The sequence below is a fragment of the Sardina pilchardus genome, chromosome 4, assembly GCF_963854185.1.
Source record: "Sardina pilchardus chromosome 4, fSarPil1.1, whole genome shotgun sequence".
Taxonomy (NCBI): domain Eukaryota; kingdom Metazoa; phylum Chordata; class Actinopteri; order Clupeiformes; family Clupeidae; genus Sardina; species Sardina pilchardus.
Window position 1 is genome coordinate 11,048,821 of NC_084997.1, and position 22,500 is coordinate 11,071,320.

At 49.8% G+C, this 22,500-nt stretch overlaps 1 protein-coding gene across 4 annotated transcripts in view; it reads left to right on the top strand.

Moving 5' to 3' along the window:
* col18a1a (collagen type XVIII alpha 1 chain a) overlaps positions 1–22,500 on the top strand; it is a 76,112-nt gene that overhangs the window by 35,025 nt on the left and 18,587 nt on the right. For 2 of the 4 annotated variants that reach the window (XM_062534140.1, XM_062534142.1), the window contains exons 1-5: positions 4,059–4,443; positions 14,520–15,061; positions 17,604–17,687; positions 18,366–18,416; positions 21,519–21,597. In XM_062534140.1, the coding sequence (XP_062390124.1) occupies positions 4,263–4,443; positions 14,520–15,061; positions 17,604–17,687; positions 18,366–18,416; positions 21,519–21,597 (937 nt within the window). In that variant the 5' untranslated portion in view covers positions 4,059–4,262. Of the gene's footprint in view, positions 1–4,058; positions 4,444–14,519; positions 15,062–17,603; positions 17,688–18,365; positions 18,417–21,518; positions 21,598–22,500 lie in introns of those variants that run through there. The other 2 variants (XM_062534143.1, XM_062534144.1) reach the window with 1 other exon arrangement.

Sequence of the window (22,500 nt, forward strand, 5' to 3'; positions counted from 1 at the left end):
AACTTTCATTTTGATATGCGGGCAATAGATTTATAGAATGAATTGGGTTTCGCACGGCAGGGGAGGGGAGGGAGAGTAGGGCAGGAGCTGGGCGGGTGGCGGAAGCAGGATACGGAGATTTGTTATGATGTGCAGCATATGTTCGGCGTAATTACAAGAGTCGTGCAAAAGCCCTTCTGATGGGTAAATACAGAAGGCCGTACCAAATCGAGCTGCAGCCTCTAATTTATTTTACAACCCCCCACATGTTGGGTTTGGAGCTCATAAGCTGTAAATGCTTAAGCTATTTTTTTGGAGGGGGGTGCAATGGTGTTCGTTTTGCTTTATGGATTTCTGATAATAAGCATTCTGCCTTAAACAATGGACAGAGACGGCATTGTCTCGACGTGCAGATGCAGACAAACATGCATTCCTAATAAGACACTTCTGTTTACTCTTGGCTCCTCATGACAGCGCTGGTGTGTAGAAGTGTAGGAGTGAGCAGGCAGTCAGACGGCACCTTAAGCCTCGCCGAGAGAACTCCTTGAAATGTACACCAAAATAATCCACCCTTTGCTGTGTAATTACTCCCAAGATTCTCAGCTCTTTCCCATTCAGCCAGATTTTCTCTCTGTCGACACTGATGTAATTATTAGCTACAAAGGGAAATGCCGTCACTGTCTTGTCCAGGCCTGGACTAAGAGCTCTTTTAGCGCAATAAAAGCAGCGTGGGTAAGGTGTCACCATGTGGTGTGTATGTTTTTTTTGTTTTGTTTTACTGGCCCTTATTGAGGGTTTTCGCAGACATGAAAGAGAGAATGCAGAGGTTTGTGGGGTCTGTTTCTACAAACACACCGCGCACTCTCAGGTCAAAAGCACGCTGACGTCTTCATTCACTGTTAATCAAGGACACAGAGGAGGAGGAGGGTCCCGTCTGTTATCGGGCAAGGAACATGAGTGACCCAGCTTTCCGGCTCTCAGCCTTGTCTCCTAGAACGCCTGCCAGAACACAAGAACTCTTCAGGCCACCCACGGGTTTTTTTTGGCTGATTGCCTCTAATACAAAATTAGCAGAACAGCAATGGCTGCAAATCTCTTCTTGGTCCCGTTTCCGGTTCACCTGTCAATATCACCGCCTCAAATGAAAACTAGACCAGTCTTGATTCTTTAGGCTTTATCTTAACTCTGACAGATGTCTTTTCCGGAGGGATTGCCTGAGACATAATGCCCTGGCACACCTGATATCTTGGGACCAAGTTCAGAAGGAAGAGGGGAAGAGGGCTGGTGTGGGGGTGGGGGACTCCCCCAGCTCGGGAGATGGGATGCAGAGACAGGATACGCCTGGATCTGATCGGAATGAAAACAAATGTGTGCTTGTTATTTGTTTTCTCCATTAACTTATCGCCACCGGATGAGAGAATATATTTCTGTGGGATTTTGGGGGAGCTGCCCTGGCCGTCCTCAGGAGAAGACACAGGATATGTTTTTCAACATTACCTTTGTTGTGTAAGGGAGAAGCTCTGTAGACTCTGTAGTGCAACTTAATAAACTTTTGGGCCTCAGAAGTTGATGTGCTTCAAGAATCACCAAAGGTATCTCCAACATTTCATTGGAGTGCCATAGAGCAGTGGCCTCTTATGGTCTGGGCGTTTCTACAGTATGGATGGGATGTATTTGATTCTGCCATTGGCTCATAAGCATGGTAAAGTGAGTGTGTCTGATTTTAGTGGAGTATTGTGTGTCATTTACTCGTCCAAAATGGCTGCAATTGAGAGGGAGAACAGATTTCACTTTCTTTTAGCAGTTCTCCTTTATCTCAGCTGAGTAAAGCAGTCGCAAAACATCTCATCGACGGAATTCTCAAATGAAAATGTCAGACGTAGCCCTCCCTTCGTACACCACAGCGCATTTGATCTCAAACGGTGCGCGACGCCGTCGTTTGTGCTTGCGCGAGGCTCCACCATCAGCCCTAGTTAATATCATTTCCAAAGGTCTGGGCTGGCTGTCCCCACCGCCCCAGGCTGCGGGGGAGGCGTCCCCTTTGCTCTGCCCGAGGGGTGTGGTGGGGTCAGGCGTCCCGAGCGTGGGCTCCTGAATCAATCTGTTGCATTCCTTTCTGCTCCATCTGCTGACTGCTCAGGGGTAGAGGACTGAGGGGGACCGGGGGGACTCCCCCCCCCCCCCCCCCCCCCCCCCCCCCAGATGTACACGCTGGAGGCTGCATTGCTTTACCTCATGTGAGGAGTATACGTATAGATGTCCTTACATATAGATACAGTGTTTATGATACTTTATGATACTGATGATGATTTGGTAGGCTACAGGTCAATGTGAATGTTGATTCTCGCTCACTTTTGAATTCATGCCTGGTCATTTCTTATCGGTGTGTTGGGAGTATTTGTTTTTAAAGAACTATTTGTTGATGTCGCAAGTTGTGTCTTGGTCCACATGTTTGTTTTGGGTTTGATGTTTTCCTGGTCTGACTGCCGGGGTTACTTAGTATTTATTTGATTCTATTTTCAAACAGAGGGATGTTTCTAATGAAACACAGACAACATCTTTTATGGCTGTCTGCATGTGGTCTTTTTAGTAGGTGTATGAAAGAACCAATAACCACTCCAGCATGCGTTCGTTCACCACCATCTGCAATGTCTAAAATGGGTCACCCAAGTGATTGGGCCAATCCTGTGCCAAACAAACGTCAGGCTGCGCTATTATAAGGTATTCTCACGTTGACACTTTGCACGACAAGACCACTTTTGTGGAAGACAATCCCTGGTTTAGGAATGAGTGTTCCCCCTTCAGTCGTGACCCTCACTCTACAAGCTGCCCTGGCATTCATTCAAGATCAAACATTGCCATCTCTCTTCCCCTCTTTCCTCTCTTTCCTCTCTTTTTTTTTGACAAAGCCAGCGAATTTAGCCCACAACACAACTATATCCCTTTCATGGCCATCACCCCGGCTCAGCTTCCATTAGTACGCACGCAGAGGGTCGTGAGGTTGTCAGCGGCCCCCCATAGGCCTGTCCGTACCAGTCTCAACAAGCACACTCTGGATTACTCCGCGGCAGCCCCACTCGGCTCAACTGAGCAGGAATCGAAGGTGGGAGGCGGGTTTTTGGTGGAAAAGTAATTGTGAGGTGCAGCCTGGAGACCAAGATTTATGTCGACCGAAGTGAGGCGGGGGGGTGTGGTGGGGTGGGGTGGGTTGGGGGCCAGAGAAAGTGCGTGCAGAAAAGTGGGTGAATAACTGAGGAATTCTTTTACATCCTCATTCCTTCGTTGCCCCCCCCGACACGATATGTTTAGTTGCAGGGATGATTTGCCTGCACTGGAGGGAGCATGTCTTTTTTTTTCTCTAGAATGTTTGGCATTCTTATTAAATTAAGTTCCTGTGATGTCAAACGTGCTTATTTCATTCCCTGATTTTCAGTGCTAAAAGGGGAAATTCAGACATTGTTGCATTACTTGGATTACGTATGAAGCATGTTTGATGTGGCCACCAAGTGTTCTATCACTTGGAGTCGTTTAGAGTTCTCTGAGTGGGCTGTTTGAGTGAGAACTTGGATGAAAACTTTAAGAGGGAGCAGGCTCTCGGTTCTAAAAGCCCTATTTGTCATGCTGTCCGTAATCCCCACCGTGTTTAACTTTTTTTTTATCTCCCTCATGAGCACGTGGGCCATTTCTTTTCACAAATCATGTTTGCGCAGAGGTCCATGCAGGAACAAACCTAAAAGATTCATCAGAGGCTGTTGCTTTGCTTTTTTTATTACTTTTTCTGCTTTTTCTAAAAAGCTAACTCCCCCTTTGCAAACAAAAGCAACCTTGCTTTCTTTTTCTTTTTTTCTGTTTTTTTTTTGTAAGATTATCTATCAGCAGAGACACTCTTTCAGTGCCCTGACAAAAGAGGAGGAGGAGCTGGGAGAGGAAAGGTCTTGAGGATGGGCCAATAAGGACTGAGCCCCCCACCCTCTCTCATTCCCACTCTCAATGGCACTCCTCCTCTCAACTTTTTTTGCTCTTTTTCACTCACTCTCTCTCTCTCTCTCTCTCTGGGCTGCTTCGGGTGCAGTGTGTGGTGTCTAGCACACTTCTTTGGCATTGTGAGACGGAGAGTGTGTGTGTATGTGTGTGTAAGTGTGTGTGTGTGTGTGTGTGCAAGCAAGAGAGAGAGAGAGAGACTGAGTCCTGTCTGTGGATCAGAGGCTGGGGCATGTCACAGTGAGCAGCACCGGAGTTGGGCCAAAAGCTGCTGAGCGAGCGCTAAGTGAGCGGGACGCAGGATGTCTAAACTCGGGATGCGTCTGGGCCTCCCCCTGCTCGCGTGCCTGTTGTGCGCCGGCCACTCGGAGGGCTGGCTCTGGTGGGACGATGGGGAGCAGGACAAACAGACGTCGGCGACGCCTGCCAACGCAAGGCCCCCGCAGCCGCCTGGAAGCGGGCCAGAGACCCAGCGGAGAAAAGGTACAAGTGCAGGCGGCGGCGCCGGCCCGCGTGTGGATGCTTTGGGGAGGAGAGAGGAGCCGGGTAGCGTCCCGCAGGCGCCTGTGCCAGGTTTAGGATCAGAGAATCAACCCAGGGAGTCCAGAGAGGGGTCTGGGTCTGGGGTAGGATCTGGAGCTGGAGCTGAATCAGCGTCTGCAGTCGAGTCGTTGGGCTCATATTCTGCCTATGGATCTGGGTTTGGGGGGTCTATAGGGGGAAGCCAGGAGAGCACCAGGGTAACACTCACACGTTTGACTAGCTCAGCTGAGGGAAATGCATATGTGTATACTGAGGGACCTACTCAGAATTCCGACTTAACCCATGCAGATCATTTACAGAGAGTTACTGAGAGCCATTCTAAAGTAGCAAAGGTTGCAAATGTAGGAACTGTTCTTCCACCTCCAACTGATGATCAGACTAGAGAAAACTTTAATGTTCCTGCAGGCGGTCTAAGCAGCAGTAGTCCTGCTGGCATATATAGCACTACTCCTAGTTGGCATGTTACCAATGATAACCCGACGCAGTATTCCAAGGAATACTCTGTCCCAGTGATTGATGTACTAACCGGAGGGAGCGAGAACGCTCTCGCTCTCCCCCCTAGCACGCTTCCCACCGGGGCAACCCCGCGTTGCCTGCCGCTCGAGTCCGACCTGCCCTTCTGCGCCCGGCGCAAAGGGGCCCTCGGGGCGCGGCGGCGCTTCGCCGTGCCCAATTTCCTCAATCACACCAGCGCGGAGGAGGTGCGGGCCACGCTGTCCGAGTGGGCGTGGCTGCTGCGCTCCCGCTGCCACCACGCCGTGGAGTGGTTTTTCTGCCTGCTGCTGGTGCCCGGGTGCGATGGTGGCAGCGATGGCCGCGGCGGTGGTGGTGGTGGGGGGGGGGCAGGAGGGGGAGGCAGTGGCCGCGGTGGGCGTCCGGGGGCACGTCCCCCTCCTCCCCGTCTGCCCTGCCGCAGCTTCTGCGAGGTCCTGGTGGACAGCTGCTGGACGGTGCTGCCCGAGGGTCGGCTCCCCGTGGAGTGCCACCTTCTGCCCGAGGACGGTGGTGATGATGATGATGGTGGTGATGATGATGATGATGGTGTTAAGCGGTGCTTGTCAGTTAGTAACCAGAAAGGTAACGGCGGGTTAGAATGCATCTCCTTTGATCCCAGATGCATTCTTTTAACCGGCACCACCTGTTGTGTCCTGTGTGTTGTGTCGTCTCATGTGTGTGTGTGTGTGTGTTTGTGCGTGTGTCATCCACCTGTTGTTAACTGTGTTTGTTTGTTCAAGTGTGTTGTGTGGTCCCGGACAACTGCATAACCCAGGGTTTAAGGGGGTGCTCAGTGGTGAAGGCGGGTGGGGGGTGGGGGGTGGGGGTAGGGGTGCGGGTGTGTGGGGAATGCAGCCAGTAAGTGTTTCCTTGTCTGAGCACATTCGCCACACCTGCTTGAACTGGCCCCAGGAACATACAGAGGCCCGTGCATGGCACTGCGCAGAACCGAGCTCAGCTGCATGGCCTGCTTTGCATGTCAGTGTAAATGCCTCTTGCTCTTGCATGTGACTGATAATGCCTCGCTCCTCAAGGCTTGCACACACACATTCCTCATAAATCAATTCACACCACCAGGGAAATCTGCTCACTTTCCATGCCGACGCTGTAAAAAGTAACTCATTCCATGATAACAGTGTTTGAGGTACAGTGGTTTGCACAAATTGCTCGCCGAAATTGCACGTTGAGGAGTGCTGAAGTAATCAGGCTTCGAGGCTGCTGTGTCTGATGAGATTAGACAAGCCGGTTTTTGTAAAGGTCGTGTTTTGATTGCAGGTCATATGTTTTGCAATTAAAATACCCTACAGTAGGCACATTCTTTTGAAAACGAGTGTTTCGCAACTGTCTGAGTGTCGTAGGTTTATCAAGTGCAGACAAAGTAGGTTGAACACCTGGAGATGTGAAATTTCCAACAAGTAGGGAGCATGATATTAGATAAATTCTTAGATAGCTACCTCCTGTCTTTTATCAATGTCAATATGCTTGAGGTGAAATGCCTTCTTCTACCTTACTGATATGAAGTACAGGTGAACATAGAATGCTATTCTCATTGGCAAGAGATGTTGAGCTTCTATATCTCATTCCATGTTAGTGAACTGAGAACACTGCAAATTCTAATTGTGTCCTTATTGAAATCATTGTTGTTCTATGTTGCAAATGCCAACACCCTGTGAGCATGCTGTGGTCTAAGGAGTGTAATGATGCAAGTTACCTAATTGGTTGTGGCATGTAGCATGTAATGTGAGACAGATTTGTTTCTCAACCTATCTGATTTATTCGTGTGTTGGAAGAATGCCTTGCAGTGTGCTAGAGACTTGAGATGAGCATTTATCTCAGGAGAGAGATAATGCGGATTTTATGCTTCCCATGTTTAGGCGGGTGGGTGTGATGCTTGTGACAGACTCTGTCTGTTGCAGAATATTTCTGAGTGCTTTTAAGGTGCTTTGCATTATCCTGTTGCCTTGAGTGTCTGTAGTGACAAGTGTTATCGCAATATACAAAAAAGTAAAACAAAGTGGACATAAATAGTTAGGTTATTCTGCCTTGCGGACAACACTACTTTGACTGAATTATGTTTTTGGGCTGAAGGCCTATGTTTTATTATGCTTTTTTCAAGAGTCATGAAATGGCAAATGTGTCTGACCTGAGGTCAAAGTAAAGACATAAGGGGTCTTGCGGCCTGTTGGAGCATTGCTGTTTTTCTAACAGCTCATACTTAAAGGGATAGTCAGACTAGACATGGCCTTGGGTAACACCATCTGGAAACACTTCAGCCAAATCAGCTCGCAGTGATACTGCATCCTGACTCAGTGATATGGATTAATGGTTGACATCCAAGCCTTAAAGCTCAGGATAAATTCTCTATACAAGCATTTTGTTGATGCACAAAGGAGTTGTATCGGGTTACCTTGCTCCTTGTGCGCCAGAGACATGGTAGACTCCGACTTTTGTTCTAAATGTGAACTGCTGCGGTATTTATGTGACAGCCCCTGGAGGGACGCAGTGGCCCCATGCGAGCGCATTTTTAGTGCAGTGAAAAGGCTAATGATGTTAACTTTGCAAGTTAACGTTTATGGATTTTCTCCACAGCCTTTCTTTGGGCCTGGCTGATGGTTAAAAACCTGCGATAATATTTTACAAGTGCCTCGGGACCAGAATCAATTGACTTCATTGTTAATTAACTTTTCTTTGCTGAACTTAATAGCCCATTCAGATAGCACATTCTCCCTCCACCACCACCACACCTTCCCTCCACCTTCCCTTTCTGCTGCACCTATATCACCATGCCTCACTCTCACAATGTCAGTCACTCCCTGCTGTCTGCGTCAACAGTGCCCCTGTGTAGGGTGTGTGGGAGAGAGAGAGGGAGAGAGAGAGAGAGAGAGAGAGAGAGAGAGAGAGAGAGAGAGAGAGAGAGGTGTAGTAGGTCCCTGAGGGGCTTTCCTTGTCAAGCTCTAGAGATGAGCCTGTATGGAGGGATCTGTCATCGCGCGCCCTTGTGTGTCTGAGGTGGACTGAGGGCGGGGCTCCATGGCTCCATAGGAGACGGATGTAACACCAGCCCCGGCCTTGCTGTGTGTGCATCACAAAGGGGTCACGCACACACTGTCAGGGCTCTGATATCAGGCAGTGGGTTGTCCTTGCATGCATGTGTGAGTGAGTGGGCGAGGGTGTGTGGGTGGACTGGGTTGATTTTGGGAGAGAGAGACTAAGGAGAGAGAGGGAGAAGAAAAAATAGCTGCCCTGCCCGTGGGAAGATCATACTGATTGAGCTTGTGGATGAGTTGGGGTGGGGGTGGGGGTCAGTGGCCCTTGGCATGTTCTTTTCGCAACAAGGGGGTCTCTGATTGGCATCAGACTTCAGACAGGATGTAGGAGCCTCCGTGCCCAGGGTCAGAGGAAAAGCCCACAGTGTTCCAACATCATGGCAAAGATGCCTGGCCTTTATTATACATGAAGAGCACTGCGCTGCCCATGCAGTCTGGGAGGCAAAGGAGAATGAATCCCTTTGTGTCTGTCTTGGGTGTTAAAGCCACACATTTAAAGGCTGTGCCCTGTGTTTGGATGTGGCACTGTCTGATATTTAAGGGTGGCCATGGCATTTGGAAGTATTTGCGGATGTCACTTGGCAGTGCCCGGGTATGGTAGGAGGCCTCAGTGCTTTTTGTGTTGGCGGATTGCCCGACGGGACCTGCCAAAGAAAATGGTGCAGAACTGCTTAGAGGGCTCCAATTAAGGGGAAAACGCTGTGTCCGCACACACACGCTCGCCAGATAGGCTCTCCACAGCCCTTGTGGGTCTCTTAAATAGCCAGAGTTCTCATCCATGTGAAGAGCAAGCAGTGGGGTGCTTTTACAGAGAGCATGGTTGTGTGGTCTCTCTCTCTCTCTCTCTTTTTCCCCCCTTTGAGTCTCGGCGTCCAATCAGACATCTGGATCTGGATTTGGAACGCCGGCGTGGTTGTCACTGAAGCATTGCAGGGAATAGACGCCTTTAATCACATGTATCTCAGATCTTTCGCTTTAGGTTATTCGATGATTGTACCCAATTAAACAAAGAAAACCGATACACTTGGTTATGTTTTGGCCCCTTAATCCCTGCACGTATTGAGGTTCAGGCAGGGAATGGGATTCATGGGAAAACTGTGAAGCTCCTCTCAAGTCTACCTAGGTGTTCCGTGAGGAGGTGTTCTGTGTCTTCTGTAGATGAATATAGTTGTTAAATATCAGTGAACAAATGATCAAATATGAAACATTTTCTCATGGCCATGTTGTGCAGCTGCAAGCACATGGGGGATTTTAATAGGATTAGTGCCTGAAGCAACAAACAACAAAAACAAAGATCTTTAGATTTCTCTAAAATCTCTGTACAATACATTTGTACAAAATATCTGTAAAAAAAAATGCGGTTACACACTGTAGCATTACTAATGGTAAACGTAATTAGGTAAGAAACTTAATGAATCATTCTTGTGGAAATTAGGGCAATGTAGAATCTGGCTAACCGCAAGCCCACTGCATACCGCACAGGAGTAGAAGTGTTTCACACAAGTCAGCAGCACACAGTCAAGCCTTGTTCATAACCCAAATGCAATTTACTGGTGAAATGTGAACAACAGGCCAACTCGGGCCGCACGGCACGACCTCTGAGTCACTCAACTGACGCAGCCTCCTCCTTGCTTAATCCACTTTGGCCTGTTTGTGTTGTGGTGGTCTGTGTGGGCAAGCAAAGCCTGTTGCCGGCCCACGGCCTGTTGCAGCCCCATGCGTCCGCAGCTGAACCTTGCCCTGGATGAGACGCGCCTTTAACCGCCAGCCGAGGAGGGCTCTCAGCGGGCGAGAACGGAGGGTGGGTGCCGTCAGGAGAGCCCCGAGCCCCCCGGGGAGCTGTTTTGATTGGTGGCTGAACATAGCCACGGGGGCCCTTCAGTTCTCCATGGTAATTTAGAACCTCCAGATGTTCCGCATTTTCTCATGGAGAGAGCGCTCAGGAGCAGCACTGCCTGGAGACGAGTTGGGGAGACGGGGGTGTGTGTGTGTGGGGTGGGGGGGGGGGGTGGTCTGGGGAGAGTGGGGGTATTCAGCTTGAAATCCCCAACTGTCATTTGCCTCCCTCTCTCCCTCTCCTACTTATCTCCTCAGAAGCCTGGGAGCGTTTCTAGGTGGGTGGGGGTGAAAGGCTGACGGCAGGGTGGAGAGAGGTGGAGAGAGGTGTGTGTGGGGGGGGGGGAGTGTGTGGAGTATATGTGGAGATGAGTCTTGTCACATCCTCGCAGCTTTATCAAAGATACCCTCCACATGTGCGTGTGTGTGAGTGTGTGTGTGTGTGTGTGTGTGTGTGTGTGTGTGTGTGTGTATAATCTCTCCCTCTCACTCTGCCCGGTGATGGGAAGCAGGGGCCGCTTAGCTATTGTATTCTAGCATGGGGAACGGAATGAAGTCAGATGGAACAAACCGGAGCCATAAACTCCAACGGGCCCATTCAGGGGCTCACACTCTCCCTCCGTCCCCCCTCACTCTTCTGAGTCATTTAGCTGTCAGAGATTAAGAACAAGGGAGACAGCCTCATGCGTGAATAGACCCTGGCATTTAGGAGCTAATGTTTAACCTCGGGGACATCTGTATTGATTAAATGGATCAGCCTGTGTCCCCTCCAACTCGTCTTGGTCTCCAGTGCACAACTCTTGACACCTATATTCCAGTGAAACTGCTGTTTTAAAAAGCTTTCGCCCTGGTTCGGAGATGTTGTGTCATAGTTGCGAGGTATTAGATAGTTAAGCAGGGTAAATGCGACATGTTAGATAGTTAAGCAGGGTAAATACTACAGTTGTCTCAGGGCCTTAAGGGCCTTAATGTTATCAGTGCTTCGTGGGAATCTGCTTGTCTGTGCTCCCTGGAAGAAATACAGACCATAGAAATTGGCTCGGTTCCACTTAGAAACAATGACATGCACATCACATTTGAGATTGATGTAGCACAATGCTGTCTCAAAGCAGCCTCTCTACAGACATGTCGTTTTTCATGTCGTTTTTTGGATCCGTCTCCCATATTGTATCGCAGATATGCGTAGCAGTGTTCTCGACCGACCCCGGGCCGTGAGCCATTGCGCATCCATGTTAACGAGCGGCCCGATGATTGCTGGTTTGGGTGAAAGTGGTGGGAAGAGAGGGGGGAAAAAACACAGCGAGAGACAACAGAGAGATGGAGGGAGAGAGAGAGAAAGAGAGAGAGTGCACATCTGGACAGCATAGTAATTAGGCTGCGCTCTAAATGAGGGCTTGTGTCGGAATGCTGGGCGCAGGAACACATGCAGTGGCGGGGCCGTGTTTTGCGAGGATGATACCAGGGCAGAGACATGTGCGGGAGGCTGGCGAAGGAAGCCCCGTGGAAATAAAGAGGAATTAGATCACCACATCAGACGGGGAGGATGCTGGGGGAGAAAAAAACGAGACGAGGAAGCAGCGGCAGCAGTGAAGGCTGGCCTGTCAGATGCAGCGTGATGCTCGCGCACACGCTCACACGCACGCACACACACACACACACACACACACACACACACACACACACACACACACACACACACAGATGGGGAAGTCGCACACTGTTTTTGAAGAGAACTCCCACATTCCTGTGCTCTTCTTTAATTTGGTCAGGAATTCAGCACCTTCAGTTGTTCACTCACTGTCCCCGACTTCATAGTGAAGTGTGTGTGTGTGTGCGTGCGTGCGTGTTTGCATTTGTGCGTGCGTGTGTACATGTGTGTTCATATGTATGTGAAATGTCAGATGGGGGGCAGATGTCAATGCATGAACACACACCCATAGAGGCCCAGAGAGAGATGTAGCTTCACTCGGGATAAACATCTGGATTATTTTGCAATCACAATTTACTGCGTGCTGTCAGAAATGGTTTAAGTCAAGGACATCGGATTCCCAAAAGTGGTATTTTCAGGTCTCACTCTCTCACTTTCTGTTTTTCTCTCTCTTTCTCTCTCTCTCTCTCACTCACACACACACACACACACACACACACTGCAAAAAAGAGAGACAGAAATCCCCTCTCCCCAAGTGTTTGGTGCTTGGCGGATGACAGTATATTGACCACAGCACTAGGTGCTGAAATCCTTGACCTCCCTTCACCCGCACACACACAAACACAAAACCATCTGGGGAACAGGAGAGCCCCCCAGGTTCTCAGAGTTTCCGTCAATGGAGTTGTGCCGTTTCCTCCTGCTCCGCCTAATTTGGTCCTCGGCTTGATCCAGGCCTTGTTAAGACCCAAGACTTCATCCTGTCGGGGAAGTGCCTGCGGAATGATGCATGTTTGCGCGGCTCTCTGAAACGTTTTGTTTTGTTTTGGCGGAGGAGGGTACGAGGCCGCTGCTATGGCAGCTTTGTGTGGCCGAGGCCCTCATATGTTTTGACTTGCAACAAGAGGCACCATCTGCAGTTGCTAATGATCAAGTGCCCACAGCTTATTGAAGGCCTTTGAATCCCTGTTTTGATAAATAAGGCCTTATGCCACCTGGTGTGGATTTCAAGCTATCAGTTTCAAGCATGAGCTGTCGTTTGATGCCGTTTGTAATGCTCAAAGTTAATCAAAGCAAGCTGTGTATTGTTTGTCGTAAATTGTAGAGGAAGTATCGTGGAAGATTTTTCATCCCTGATTTCATTCATTCATTCATTCATTCATTCATTCATTCATTCATTCATTCTTTCATTCTTTCATTCTTTCATTCATGCATTCATTCATTCATTCATAACTGACTTTAACATTAATACGGTAATAAAACATAGCTTCAACTCAAAAGATGAACGTTCTATTAATACATGTGAAATCTCTCTGTGTCTGTGGCTCTGTGCCTTGCATAGTGGACATGGAAGGTTTGTGTGGGTGCCGTGGACACTCAGCTCATTGTCCTCCCTGTTATTTCGGAACCTGCTTTAATGATGTGCCTGCCCTCCATCACTGTCGCCATGGGAGATAGCTGTGGGAGCGGAGATATTCCGGTGTCCAGCTGCTGTCCCTGTTCCGTGCTGCTGACAGGACAGCACAGAGGGGTGGGGGGCTGTGGGTGGAGTTGAGGGGGGGGGGGGGCTTTGATGGGAGGGATGGCACATTTTCCACGTCCGAGTTGGTTATCTGGCGACAAGCTCGGATGCCTTTTTAATCTGGTGGGAGCCTGTGGTGAGTGATGGCGGCGTGAGTATGAAGGAGAGGGGTCCATCTGACCCGCGGGCCTGATCTGAGAGCAGTGGTCAGGGTGGCGCTGTGTGTGCTGAGGCTAGTCCGGTGCTGACACAGCTCCCACTGGGATCAGCTCTCCGTGTGTTCCTCTGCGTCTGAGCTCGGGTGCCTTAGAACAGCTAAGGAGGGATTTTTGTCACCATGGCAGACTGTGAAATGTCTCTTGTGAAAGAAAACCAACCAAATAAATAAGTCAATATAAATAAATAGATCAACCGTATCTGTTTATTCAGGTTCTGATATTTTGTACAATGCCATTTAGCATCATGTCAGCAGAGTACTTGATGCACTAGATGTCTGTGCGGCATGAGGAAAGAGATGATCCACTTCATTCGTTTAGAGAAAGAACATAAAGTGTTTACTCCGCAATCCCAGAACTGAATTCCACTCCCGACATCAAAGCAATAGCTCTCAACTGAATGTGCAATTTGGGTCGGCGCGTATTAACTGAAAGCTTTTGGTTCTTTACTTACAATGTGTCAGATTGAAAGATTTGTTCTGCCAAGACCGGGGAATGTTTCTCTCCTCTACCTTTTTAGGACATCATTGTTGACGTTCAGTTTTATAGCCATTTCTGTGTAAAGGTCAAAGAGAGAGCAAGATTCCCACTCCTTTCCCAAGGCATTCTATATTGAGATATTGGGAAAAACATAGTAATAATAACAGTCAGAGGCTCACGCTTGAACCGGAACGACAATCCTCCCATTCTTTTGTGTGAGTTTATTAGAGCCAGAGGGTTTGTTTTATTTGTTCCAAGTCCATAGGCATATTGCCATCCAATTCTGGTTTCGTTTGAAGCTATACTTTGGTGTAGGATTACTCTCTACATGAAAAGGCAACCGTTTATTTCAAAGTCAGGCCATGTTCCAAGTTTTTTTGTCTCATGTAGTTTTCAGTAGTTTTTTGTATTTTCTTTCAATGTCACAAACAAGCCGACAGTATTAAAGCAGTGGCGTCTCAACTCGTTACCATTGGAAACACGCAGACAGAACTAAATCAGTGGTGTCTCCACTTGTCACCATGTGAAACACACAGACACAGTACTAAAGCAGTAGTGTCCCTCCTTGTCACCAATGTGAAACTCACGTGTGTCAGAGTGTGTAGTCAACTAATTCAGCGCCTCTAACAAATCCCATGTCCCATCTCCTTTCCCAAGTTACCCCCGTGTCCCTCAGCTCCTCTTGTCTCTTGAGTTCTGTGTCTGTTTTGGCTTGTTTAGCTGTTTGGTGTGATATGCCCAATGCACTGACCCTCTGTCCTGTCCCGTCCCCACAGAGGAGAGCGGACTGTCCCTGCTGCAGCTTATCGGGAACCCCCCTCCGTCGGACATCGAGCTGGCGTACAGCCCCGACAACACGCCGGGCTACGTGTTCGGGCCCAGCTCCAACACGGGCCAGCTGGCGCACGCGCACCTGCCCAACCCCTTCTACCGCGACTTCTCGCTCATGTTCCACCTGAAGCCCACCACGGCGCGCGGCGGCGTGGTCTTCGCCGTGACCGACGCCACGCAGCAGATCATGTACGTGGGCGTGAAGCTGTCGGCGGTGCAGGGCGGCCGCCAGCGGATCGTCCTCTACTACACGGAGCCCGACTCCACCAGCTCGTACGAGGCGGCCAGCTTCACCGTGCCGTCCATGCAGGACCGCTGGACGCGCTTCGCCCTCAGCGTCAACCAGGACACGGTGCTGCTCTTCTTCAACTGCGACACGGACCAGCAGGTGGTCAACTTCGAGCGCTCGCCCGACGACATGGACATGGAGAACGGCGCCGGCATCTTCGTGGGGCAGGCCGGCGGGGCCGACCCGGATAAGTTCCTGGTATGTAACCGCGCGTTCCCGTCTCTCTCCCCGGCTAACGCCAGCATCGACGACGAGCCATTCGATATTCCTGAGAAAATACTCTCAGTGCTGTCACGGCAAGGCGAGAAGCGAGGATGGAAATTAGACGGCAGCTTTGGAAAATACATACACACACAGACAAACACACACACACACTCACACACAGACACACACTCACACACACGTACACACCAGGCTGCGTTCTTGAACATTCAGCTCAAGGCAGGCACATGAAACAGAAACCAGAGAAGAGGGCAAGTCTTGCATGACTTGATCGGTCAAATTGGCCTGCTTTGAATGAAAACATACAGTGGAGGGGAGGCCGTAAAGGGAAATACATCCAGGCCTACATCCTGCACTCTCACTCTCCAGCGCTGGACTTTAATTGCGCTGGGGAGCCGTGGGGGGGCCATTATCTCCCGTTAACTCTGGCCCCGTAGAGCCAGCCGCCGACCCCGTGACCTCCACTGTGATCGGATGGAGCGGGCAGACAGCTACACTCTGACCTGACAGAGGTAATCAGACAGGGCCAGGAATAGACAGGAGTGAGTGAAATGAGAGGGAGGGAGAGAGAGAGAGAGGGGGAGAGAGAGAGAGAGAGAGAAATTAGGCTGCTGATTATTATATTAGTGGCGGAAACAACTGCTGGTAAGCATCTGCCAAATGACATGAACACCCACATTATCTTATCTGACACACATACACACTTACTCACAGACAGTGAGACGCACACACACACACTCACACACACACACACACACATAGAGAGAGAGGGAGGGAGTCAGAGAGAGAGAGAGAGAGAAAGAAGATAAAGAACAAAAGAAGGACAGAGACTGAAATGGCAGAGGGAAGGACAAAGAGACAAACAGAAAGTCAGGGAGTGTAACAGATAAGAGGTTTAATTTAGACTCAGAGCTAAGTCTGGCTTCTCCACGTTATTGCCTCAGTTCTTTTTGCAAAGCAATTGGGGCCAATTCAAGAATAACACAGTAAATGCCATAGGCCTTCCCTGCCTGTCCTTCTCAGAGCAACTGTAAGAAAATGGAGGAGAACGATTTAATTTAACCAGCCGTTATACCACTTACTTGTTTCGAACGATTGAAGTAAATGCACTGGAGTGCAGTCTGCCAAGTGAAATTGTATTGTTTATGTAGATGTTGCATGGTTTTATTTGACAGAGATTTGTCCAATGGTGAAATATTGCATTTAAAAAGCAAATGCAGTGGGGTGATTAGTACTTTAAGCCCGGGGCCTGCAATCTCACATTTCAGTGGTCTCATTTGAATAGGGAGCTGAATGGCTGTAGATTTAATAGCATCCACAACTTACAATTAGTATCAGGCCAGTGCTAGTGGATTCCTCGTTGAGTTGTTTAGCGTTGGCTAGATCGGGGACGGCCAGAGGAGGAAAGACGGAGGCGCTGGGTCTGAAGCCCTGCAGACAGACAGACTGTCTGCTCCCTGCACTCTCTGGGGTGGTGAGGCTCTCTCCCACAGACCCATCCTGTGAGCTCCAGTGGGACTCCCATGCATTTTCTCCTCAAAGCCATAGTGATGCTCTTTGGCCGGCAAGAATGCCCCCCAGTCCTGCCCCAAAGAGGACGGCCTGACAAAAGACCTGCAAGAAAGCAGATTGACTGGGGGCAGTGTAGCATGGTATGCTTTGAATTTTATGGTGCTCTTTCAAAAGCTCTGCTCCAGACACTATGGGAAGAGTATCACTCCATTACATAGTGGAGGCTTCCATTGTGATTACTAAGATAGGACTACCCTGTGTCTGATGGCCATCAGATAAGTGCTTAGCGTGCGCGGATCCCCTTCCTTTTGAATTCCTTAAAAGTCCTAAGTATCCGTAGCCCTTTCAGTCTGTGACTCATATATAGTGGGACACAAAAGCTCTTTTAAACCGTCATAAAGTTTCCTCCTCTGCACTTTGAGGGGGTTCACACTTTTTTGGAGTCGGACAAAGGCGCATTGAGGCCGCGGGTTGCTGCGAGGGAGGCGTCCGGTAGACACCGGTGTGTGAACCCGCCGCCCGATAATGCCTATTCCAAATGTCCTTGGACGGATGCACCGCCACTGGAACCAACAGCGAGAAGTGCATATGTGCTGGCTGAGTCCAACATATGGGAATGTGATTGTGTTGGTCCCCCCCCCCCTTCCCCCCTCCTCCCTAATGTAAGTGTGAATGTTATCACTGTTGGGCCAGTAATTAGACAAACATCTTCAAAGGGGAAATCCCTCGGCATTGGCGGCGCGCAAGCTTCCAAGCGCGCCTTTGAAGTGCCCGACATCTGAGGGAAATTATTATCTCGTTATCAGTTTTCTACGGCAGCCAAGGCCTCGCGAGGACGACACTGGGCGCATTCAGAAAATGAGCGGCGGCAAACAAACGCCGCCGAAGCATGCTATGATCTACGTGACGTCATGCCTGGAAATGCAGATATGAAACATCCTTTGAAACGTTCTCTCTCTCTCTCCCTCCCTCTCTCTCTCTCTGTGTCTGTGTGTGTGTGTTTCAGGGTGTGATTGCCGAGCTGAGGGTCGTTGGAGATCCCCGGGCCGCAGAATTGCATTGTGATGAAGATGGAGATGACTCAGATGCGGTGGGCTGCCTCTCCTTGACTACTGTTGCATCTTCCAAATATTAGAATATCGACATGCGTGAGCTGTCAACTGTGTCACAGACAGGCTGTTATGTGCCACATAAATAATCAGCAACATCACGATTTCTTAAATAAATGAAACATGCATTTCAAACGAGTGGAAAACTGTGTGGGTTTGAAAGCAACAGCAAAGGCACTAAATAAACTACATTTTCCAGCACTAAATCTACTACATTTCCCAGATCTGTTTACATTCTACCCATCCTACTGGGGTTCTGTCCTGTATGAAACCCTTTCAGTCAGCAGTGCGACAAGAAATATTATGACATGTAGCTTGGAAAGATTTAATTAAGCTCCACATATTTTTAGCACCACGTTTTGACCTTAAGTTATAAAGGCCAAGCATTCTGTCAGGGAGCTGATGAATAGTGCACCCTATGGCTACCGGGTGGTATATGGAACGACATACCTCCCTGGAAAGAATGCTCTGCCTCTAGATAGGTCATCGGTAGGGTAAACTATATTGTCAGTCAGTAAGATCTATGCTCCTAGCACAGCCTCCAGCAGAGGTGGATAACGCCATGATGAATGGCTTCTCATTGTAAATATCTTATTGTGGAACACGACACTGACTGAGAAATGCTCCTTTTCCCTTCCTATCCTTGTCCATCTCTGCAGGCCTCGGGCGATTACGGAAGTGGACAGGGAGAGAGGAGCTCCACCGTCTCGGTAATGCCTTTCATGTGGGACTTTCTCTGGCACGGCACGTTACAAACGCACGCACACCTTTCTGTCAGACGTAAAAAGGTCGCGTGAGTTCTCACGGCGAGATATACAACGTGTGACGGACGCCGGGGGCCTCTCAGATTGGCACCTCATCATCTCACCTCGCGGGCCGGCAGCACCTGCAGGCAGAGAGGCTTCACATGGCACCGCAGAATTACCTCGCTTGCGTTTCTTTTTTTCCGTTCTTTAAGACTCGATACCTAGCTAGCGCATGGGCCCGTGCCGTGTCTGTGCATGTCGGCGACCCAATTACAGAGGAGGGGAAAACCAGGTGGCTTCTGCAGCGTCCGTTTGCATGGGAAGCCTTTGCCACGAGGTTCTGTTTTGTTAGTCTGGCTGTTTTCTCAATCACTACTGAGGCTCAGGATTGAGGGGGTAAGGGGGATGTAAGGTAAATGTGTGGAGGTGAGGGGGGGGACTGTTTGGCCACTCATTTTTTCCTGGCATGCTTGAAACACTGTAGTGTGGGTCTGTGAGAGTCTCATCCCAGCCTGCTTTGAAGCGTCTCATTTTTTTTTTTGTTGCTATGGAGGAGTTTTCCCTTCCTCTGACAAGCATTTATTAGCACTGTATGTCTGAGGCTTTTAAAGGCGTTCAACAGCTGGTCCTGTACATTCAGGAGGGGGCTGTTGATTTCAGCTTTTTTTTTCCACTCGTAATGCAGCAAGGTTGTGTTCTGAGCCCTCGCTTAGTGATGGATTCGGCTGTTTAACAAGACCAGGCAAGAGGAGGTGCTAGCACAAAATATTGCCACACTCACTTCATGCGAGACATGTAAGATTTTTTCCATTGTCTGAGGCGGATATCTATATAAGATTGATGTGATGGACCTCGCCCCTGGGGTATTTTCCTAACGCCTCTCAGAGTGAATGAAAGCTTTAGCAAAGCTTTGAGGCTATTTTTTTTAATAGGTTAAAACATGCCCCAGAGGTGAAAAAGGTCATTTAAACTCGCTTGTGTACAGCATGCAAAAGTGATGGGTGAGAAGGCGTCTGTAATTTAATACTGCGCAATTTGTCGTTAAAAAATCAAGAGTGCGGCGGCTCGTGATAGCGGCGTAAACATGTCCCTAACTTCGTTACGCGGCCCTCAGAGATACGCCGAGATGAGAGACTGTGCACCTTCTCAGCGCTGCGTGCCGTCGGGTTTGTTTTTGTTTATGAGCCAGTTACATCAGCGTGGTTGGCGGCAAGCATGTGAGTGCAGTTGCCATCGCCCTCATCATTATCATCATTATCACCATCATCGTCATCATCACATATGCCCCCTGCTGTGATACATTGTGAGTTTGAGATAGCCTGTTCTCTAAACATCATCACCTGAACAGAACAATTTCCACCGCCGTGCCAAGTTCCCCCCCCGGTGCTGGTCTCTCCAAGTGAAACAATAACTGAAGAGTGGGGCTGACGCCTGTGTGAAAGTCGGTTGATTTTCCACAGTGAAGGATTCCTCTTGTCTGTCGTCGCCTATCATGTTTCCCCACATCTCCCACCCGGGCGCTTCACAGAGCAGTGCCTGGCGTGTCGTGAGTGTGTGTGGAGAAGGAGTGGGGGAATGGGCTATTACTGCTATCTGCCTCAGAGCTGGGGGCTGGAGGAGGAGGACGCTCCATCACGCCAGATATTCCCTCATTCAACTCCCCGCGCAGGACGTGATGGCAGATCCTTGGCAACCGACTCCTGTCCTCTCCCCCCTCCCCGCCTCCACCCCTGATACCTGCACACACTCACACACACACCTACGCACACACACACCTACGCACACACACACGCACACACACACCTACGCACACACACACACACACACACACACACACACACACACACACATACACACACACACACACACACGCACACACATACACACACACACACACACACACACATCGGGAAGGTGCACTACCTGCACTTGCACATACAGTACACTCTCTCTCTCTCTCTCTCTCTCTCTCTCTCTCTGTCTCTCTCTCTCTCTCTCTCTCTCACACACACACACACACACACACACACACACACACACAAACACACACACACACACACAAACACACACACAAACACACCGCACTCCACTTTCCATATGCCAGCCCCATCAGTCACAGGCTCATTCTCCCTCAGCACAAGCAAAGCCTTCTGAAGCGCACACACGCTCGCATTCCTCTTCTGGAGCGATGGCTCTCCCCGGACCACATCACTGGCTGTCAGCATCATCAGGCAGGAGACGGTCGAATTAGCCCGCCCGAAGGGGAGCGGACGGACCCCGCTATCCTCTCCAAGCCCCCCCGCTCGGAAACCGGAGAAACCGAGCGGGCGCCCCGACGTCCACTCCTGCCGTCCGAGCAGCAGGTGGTGCTGTTTCTGTCTGTCCGGCGCCGGGTCAGCCGCCCTCTACCTGTGGATTCTCTAATCCGCTCGGAACCCGACGGGTCACGTTGCGGAAAAATGTGGCTAATTGCACACCAGGCTCGCCCATACTGTAGCTCCCCCGCCTCTAGCTAGCCCGACGCTAAGAACGGCCGACCTTCGGCGCCAGACTCGGAGAGGCAGACTCGGAACAGTTCAGTGGCCCCCACAGCGAGCAGTTTATGTGCTTTGTTACGGTTTGTGCTGATCTGGGCAATGTGCTCGCCAGAAACGGAGGCACTGCAAGGGAACCCTAACGCATGGAGTCTAATTAGGCCCAAATGAAATGGCTGAACTGGAGCCATATGGGGAGTAGATGGAGTCTGTGATAGATACGCTCTCGTGGAGAGTGGGAATCACTGGGCGCGCATGAGGCAAATAACATGCCGTCTCAGTGAGGGAGAGAGGATGTGTGTGTGTTCATGTGCAATGTGTGTGTGTGTGTGTGTGTGTGTGTGAGAGAGAGAGAGACAGAGAGAGAGAGAGAGAGAGAGAGTATGAGTGTGTGTGTGTGTAAGAGAGAGAGAGAGAGAGAGAGAGAGAGAGAGAGAGAGAGAGAGTGTGAGTGTGTGTGTGTGTGTGTGTGTGTCTATGTACAGTATATATGTCTTGAAATGTCCATCACCGTCCCCCTGCGTCCCCACAGACTACACCTCCTTCCCTGCGGCCGATCCAGCCGCCTCCCGTGACATCACCGAAGGGCGACACTGGCCACAGACACACCGGTGAGTCATCGGCATGTCACGCGCGCACACACACACACACACACACACACACACACACACACACACACACACACACACACACAACACACACACACACACACGCTTCCCATCACACCATCGTCATGAGAGCCGCTCCACAGGGAGCTGTCGGACACACTCTTCCCGACACACTCTGCCCACTCCAGTCGGCCCACTCTTCAGATGATAGCCGGCGCTGCTCCAGCTCTAAGGAGTATTGCTCTGCCCTGCTGTGTTGTGTGCGCACCAGGATTTATGGGATGTGAGTCAGTGGCGCACGCAGAGGCACAGGCACCCGCCACAAGCATGTGGTTTCATCCCTGTGCCAAGTCATCTGTGTGTGTGTGTGTGTGTGTGTGTGTGTGTGTGTAGGTGTGTGTGTGTGTGTGTGTAGGTGTTTGTAGGTGTGTGTAGGGGTGTGTGCGTGTGTGTGTGTGTGTGTGTGTGTGAGAGAGTGCGTGCGTGTACGTCCGTGTGTGTGTGTGTATGTGTGTGTGAATGTGTTAGTGTTTAATTATGCAAGTGCAAGTTTGATCCGTCTTCTGAGTCTTGTTATCATGGTGATGTCTGGGAGAGATAACGATATGTATATATTTTTTTTAAAACTCAGAGGGCTTTGAACACATGCTGGGCTGCAATAGCACCACCACCTAGGTGGACGTAATCTGGTATTTGGCACCCTCTAGAGGCCATGTTGTTATTGAAGCAGGGAAGGGCTTCCATCATAGCATAGGCCACAGTTACTGTAATCAGCTGGATCTGCCAGTCATACATTTTAATCCCTTTCATAGGTAGGTAGAAATAAAAACATCTAACAGATTAAATAAATAGACATCTCTGTTTACTGTTTATGAGACACAGACAGATAAATATGTAATAGCTCGA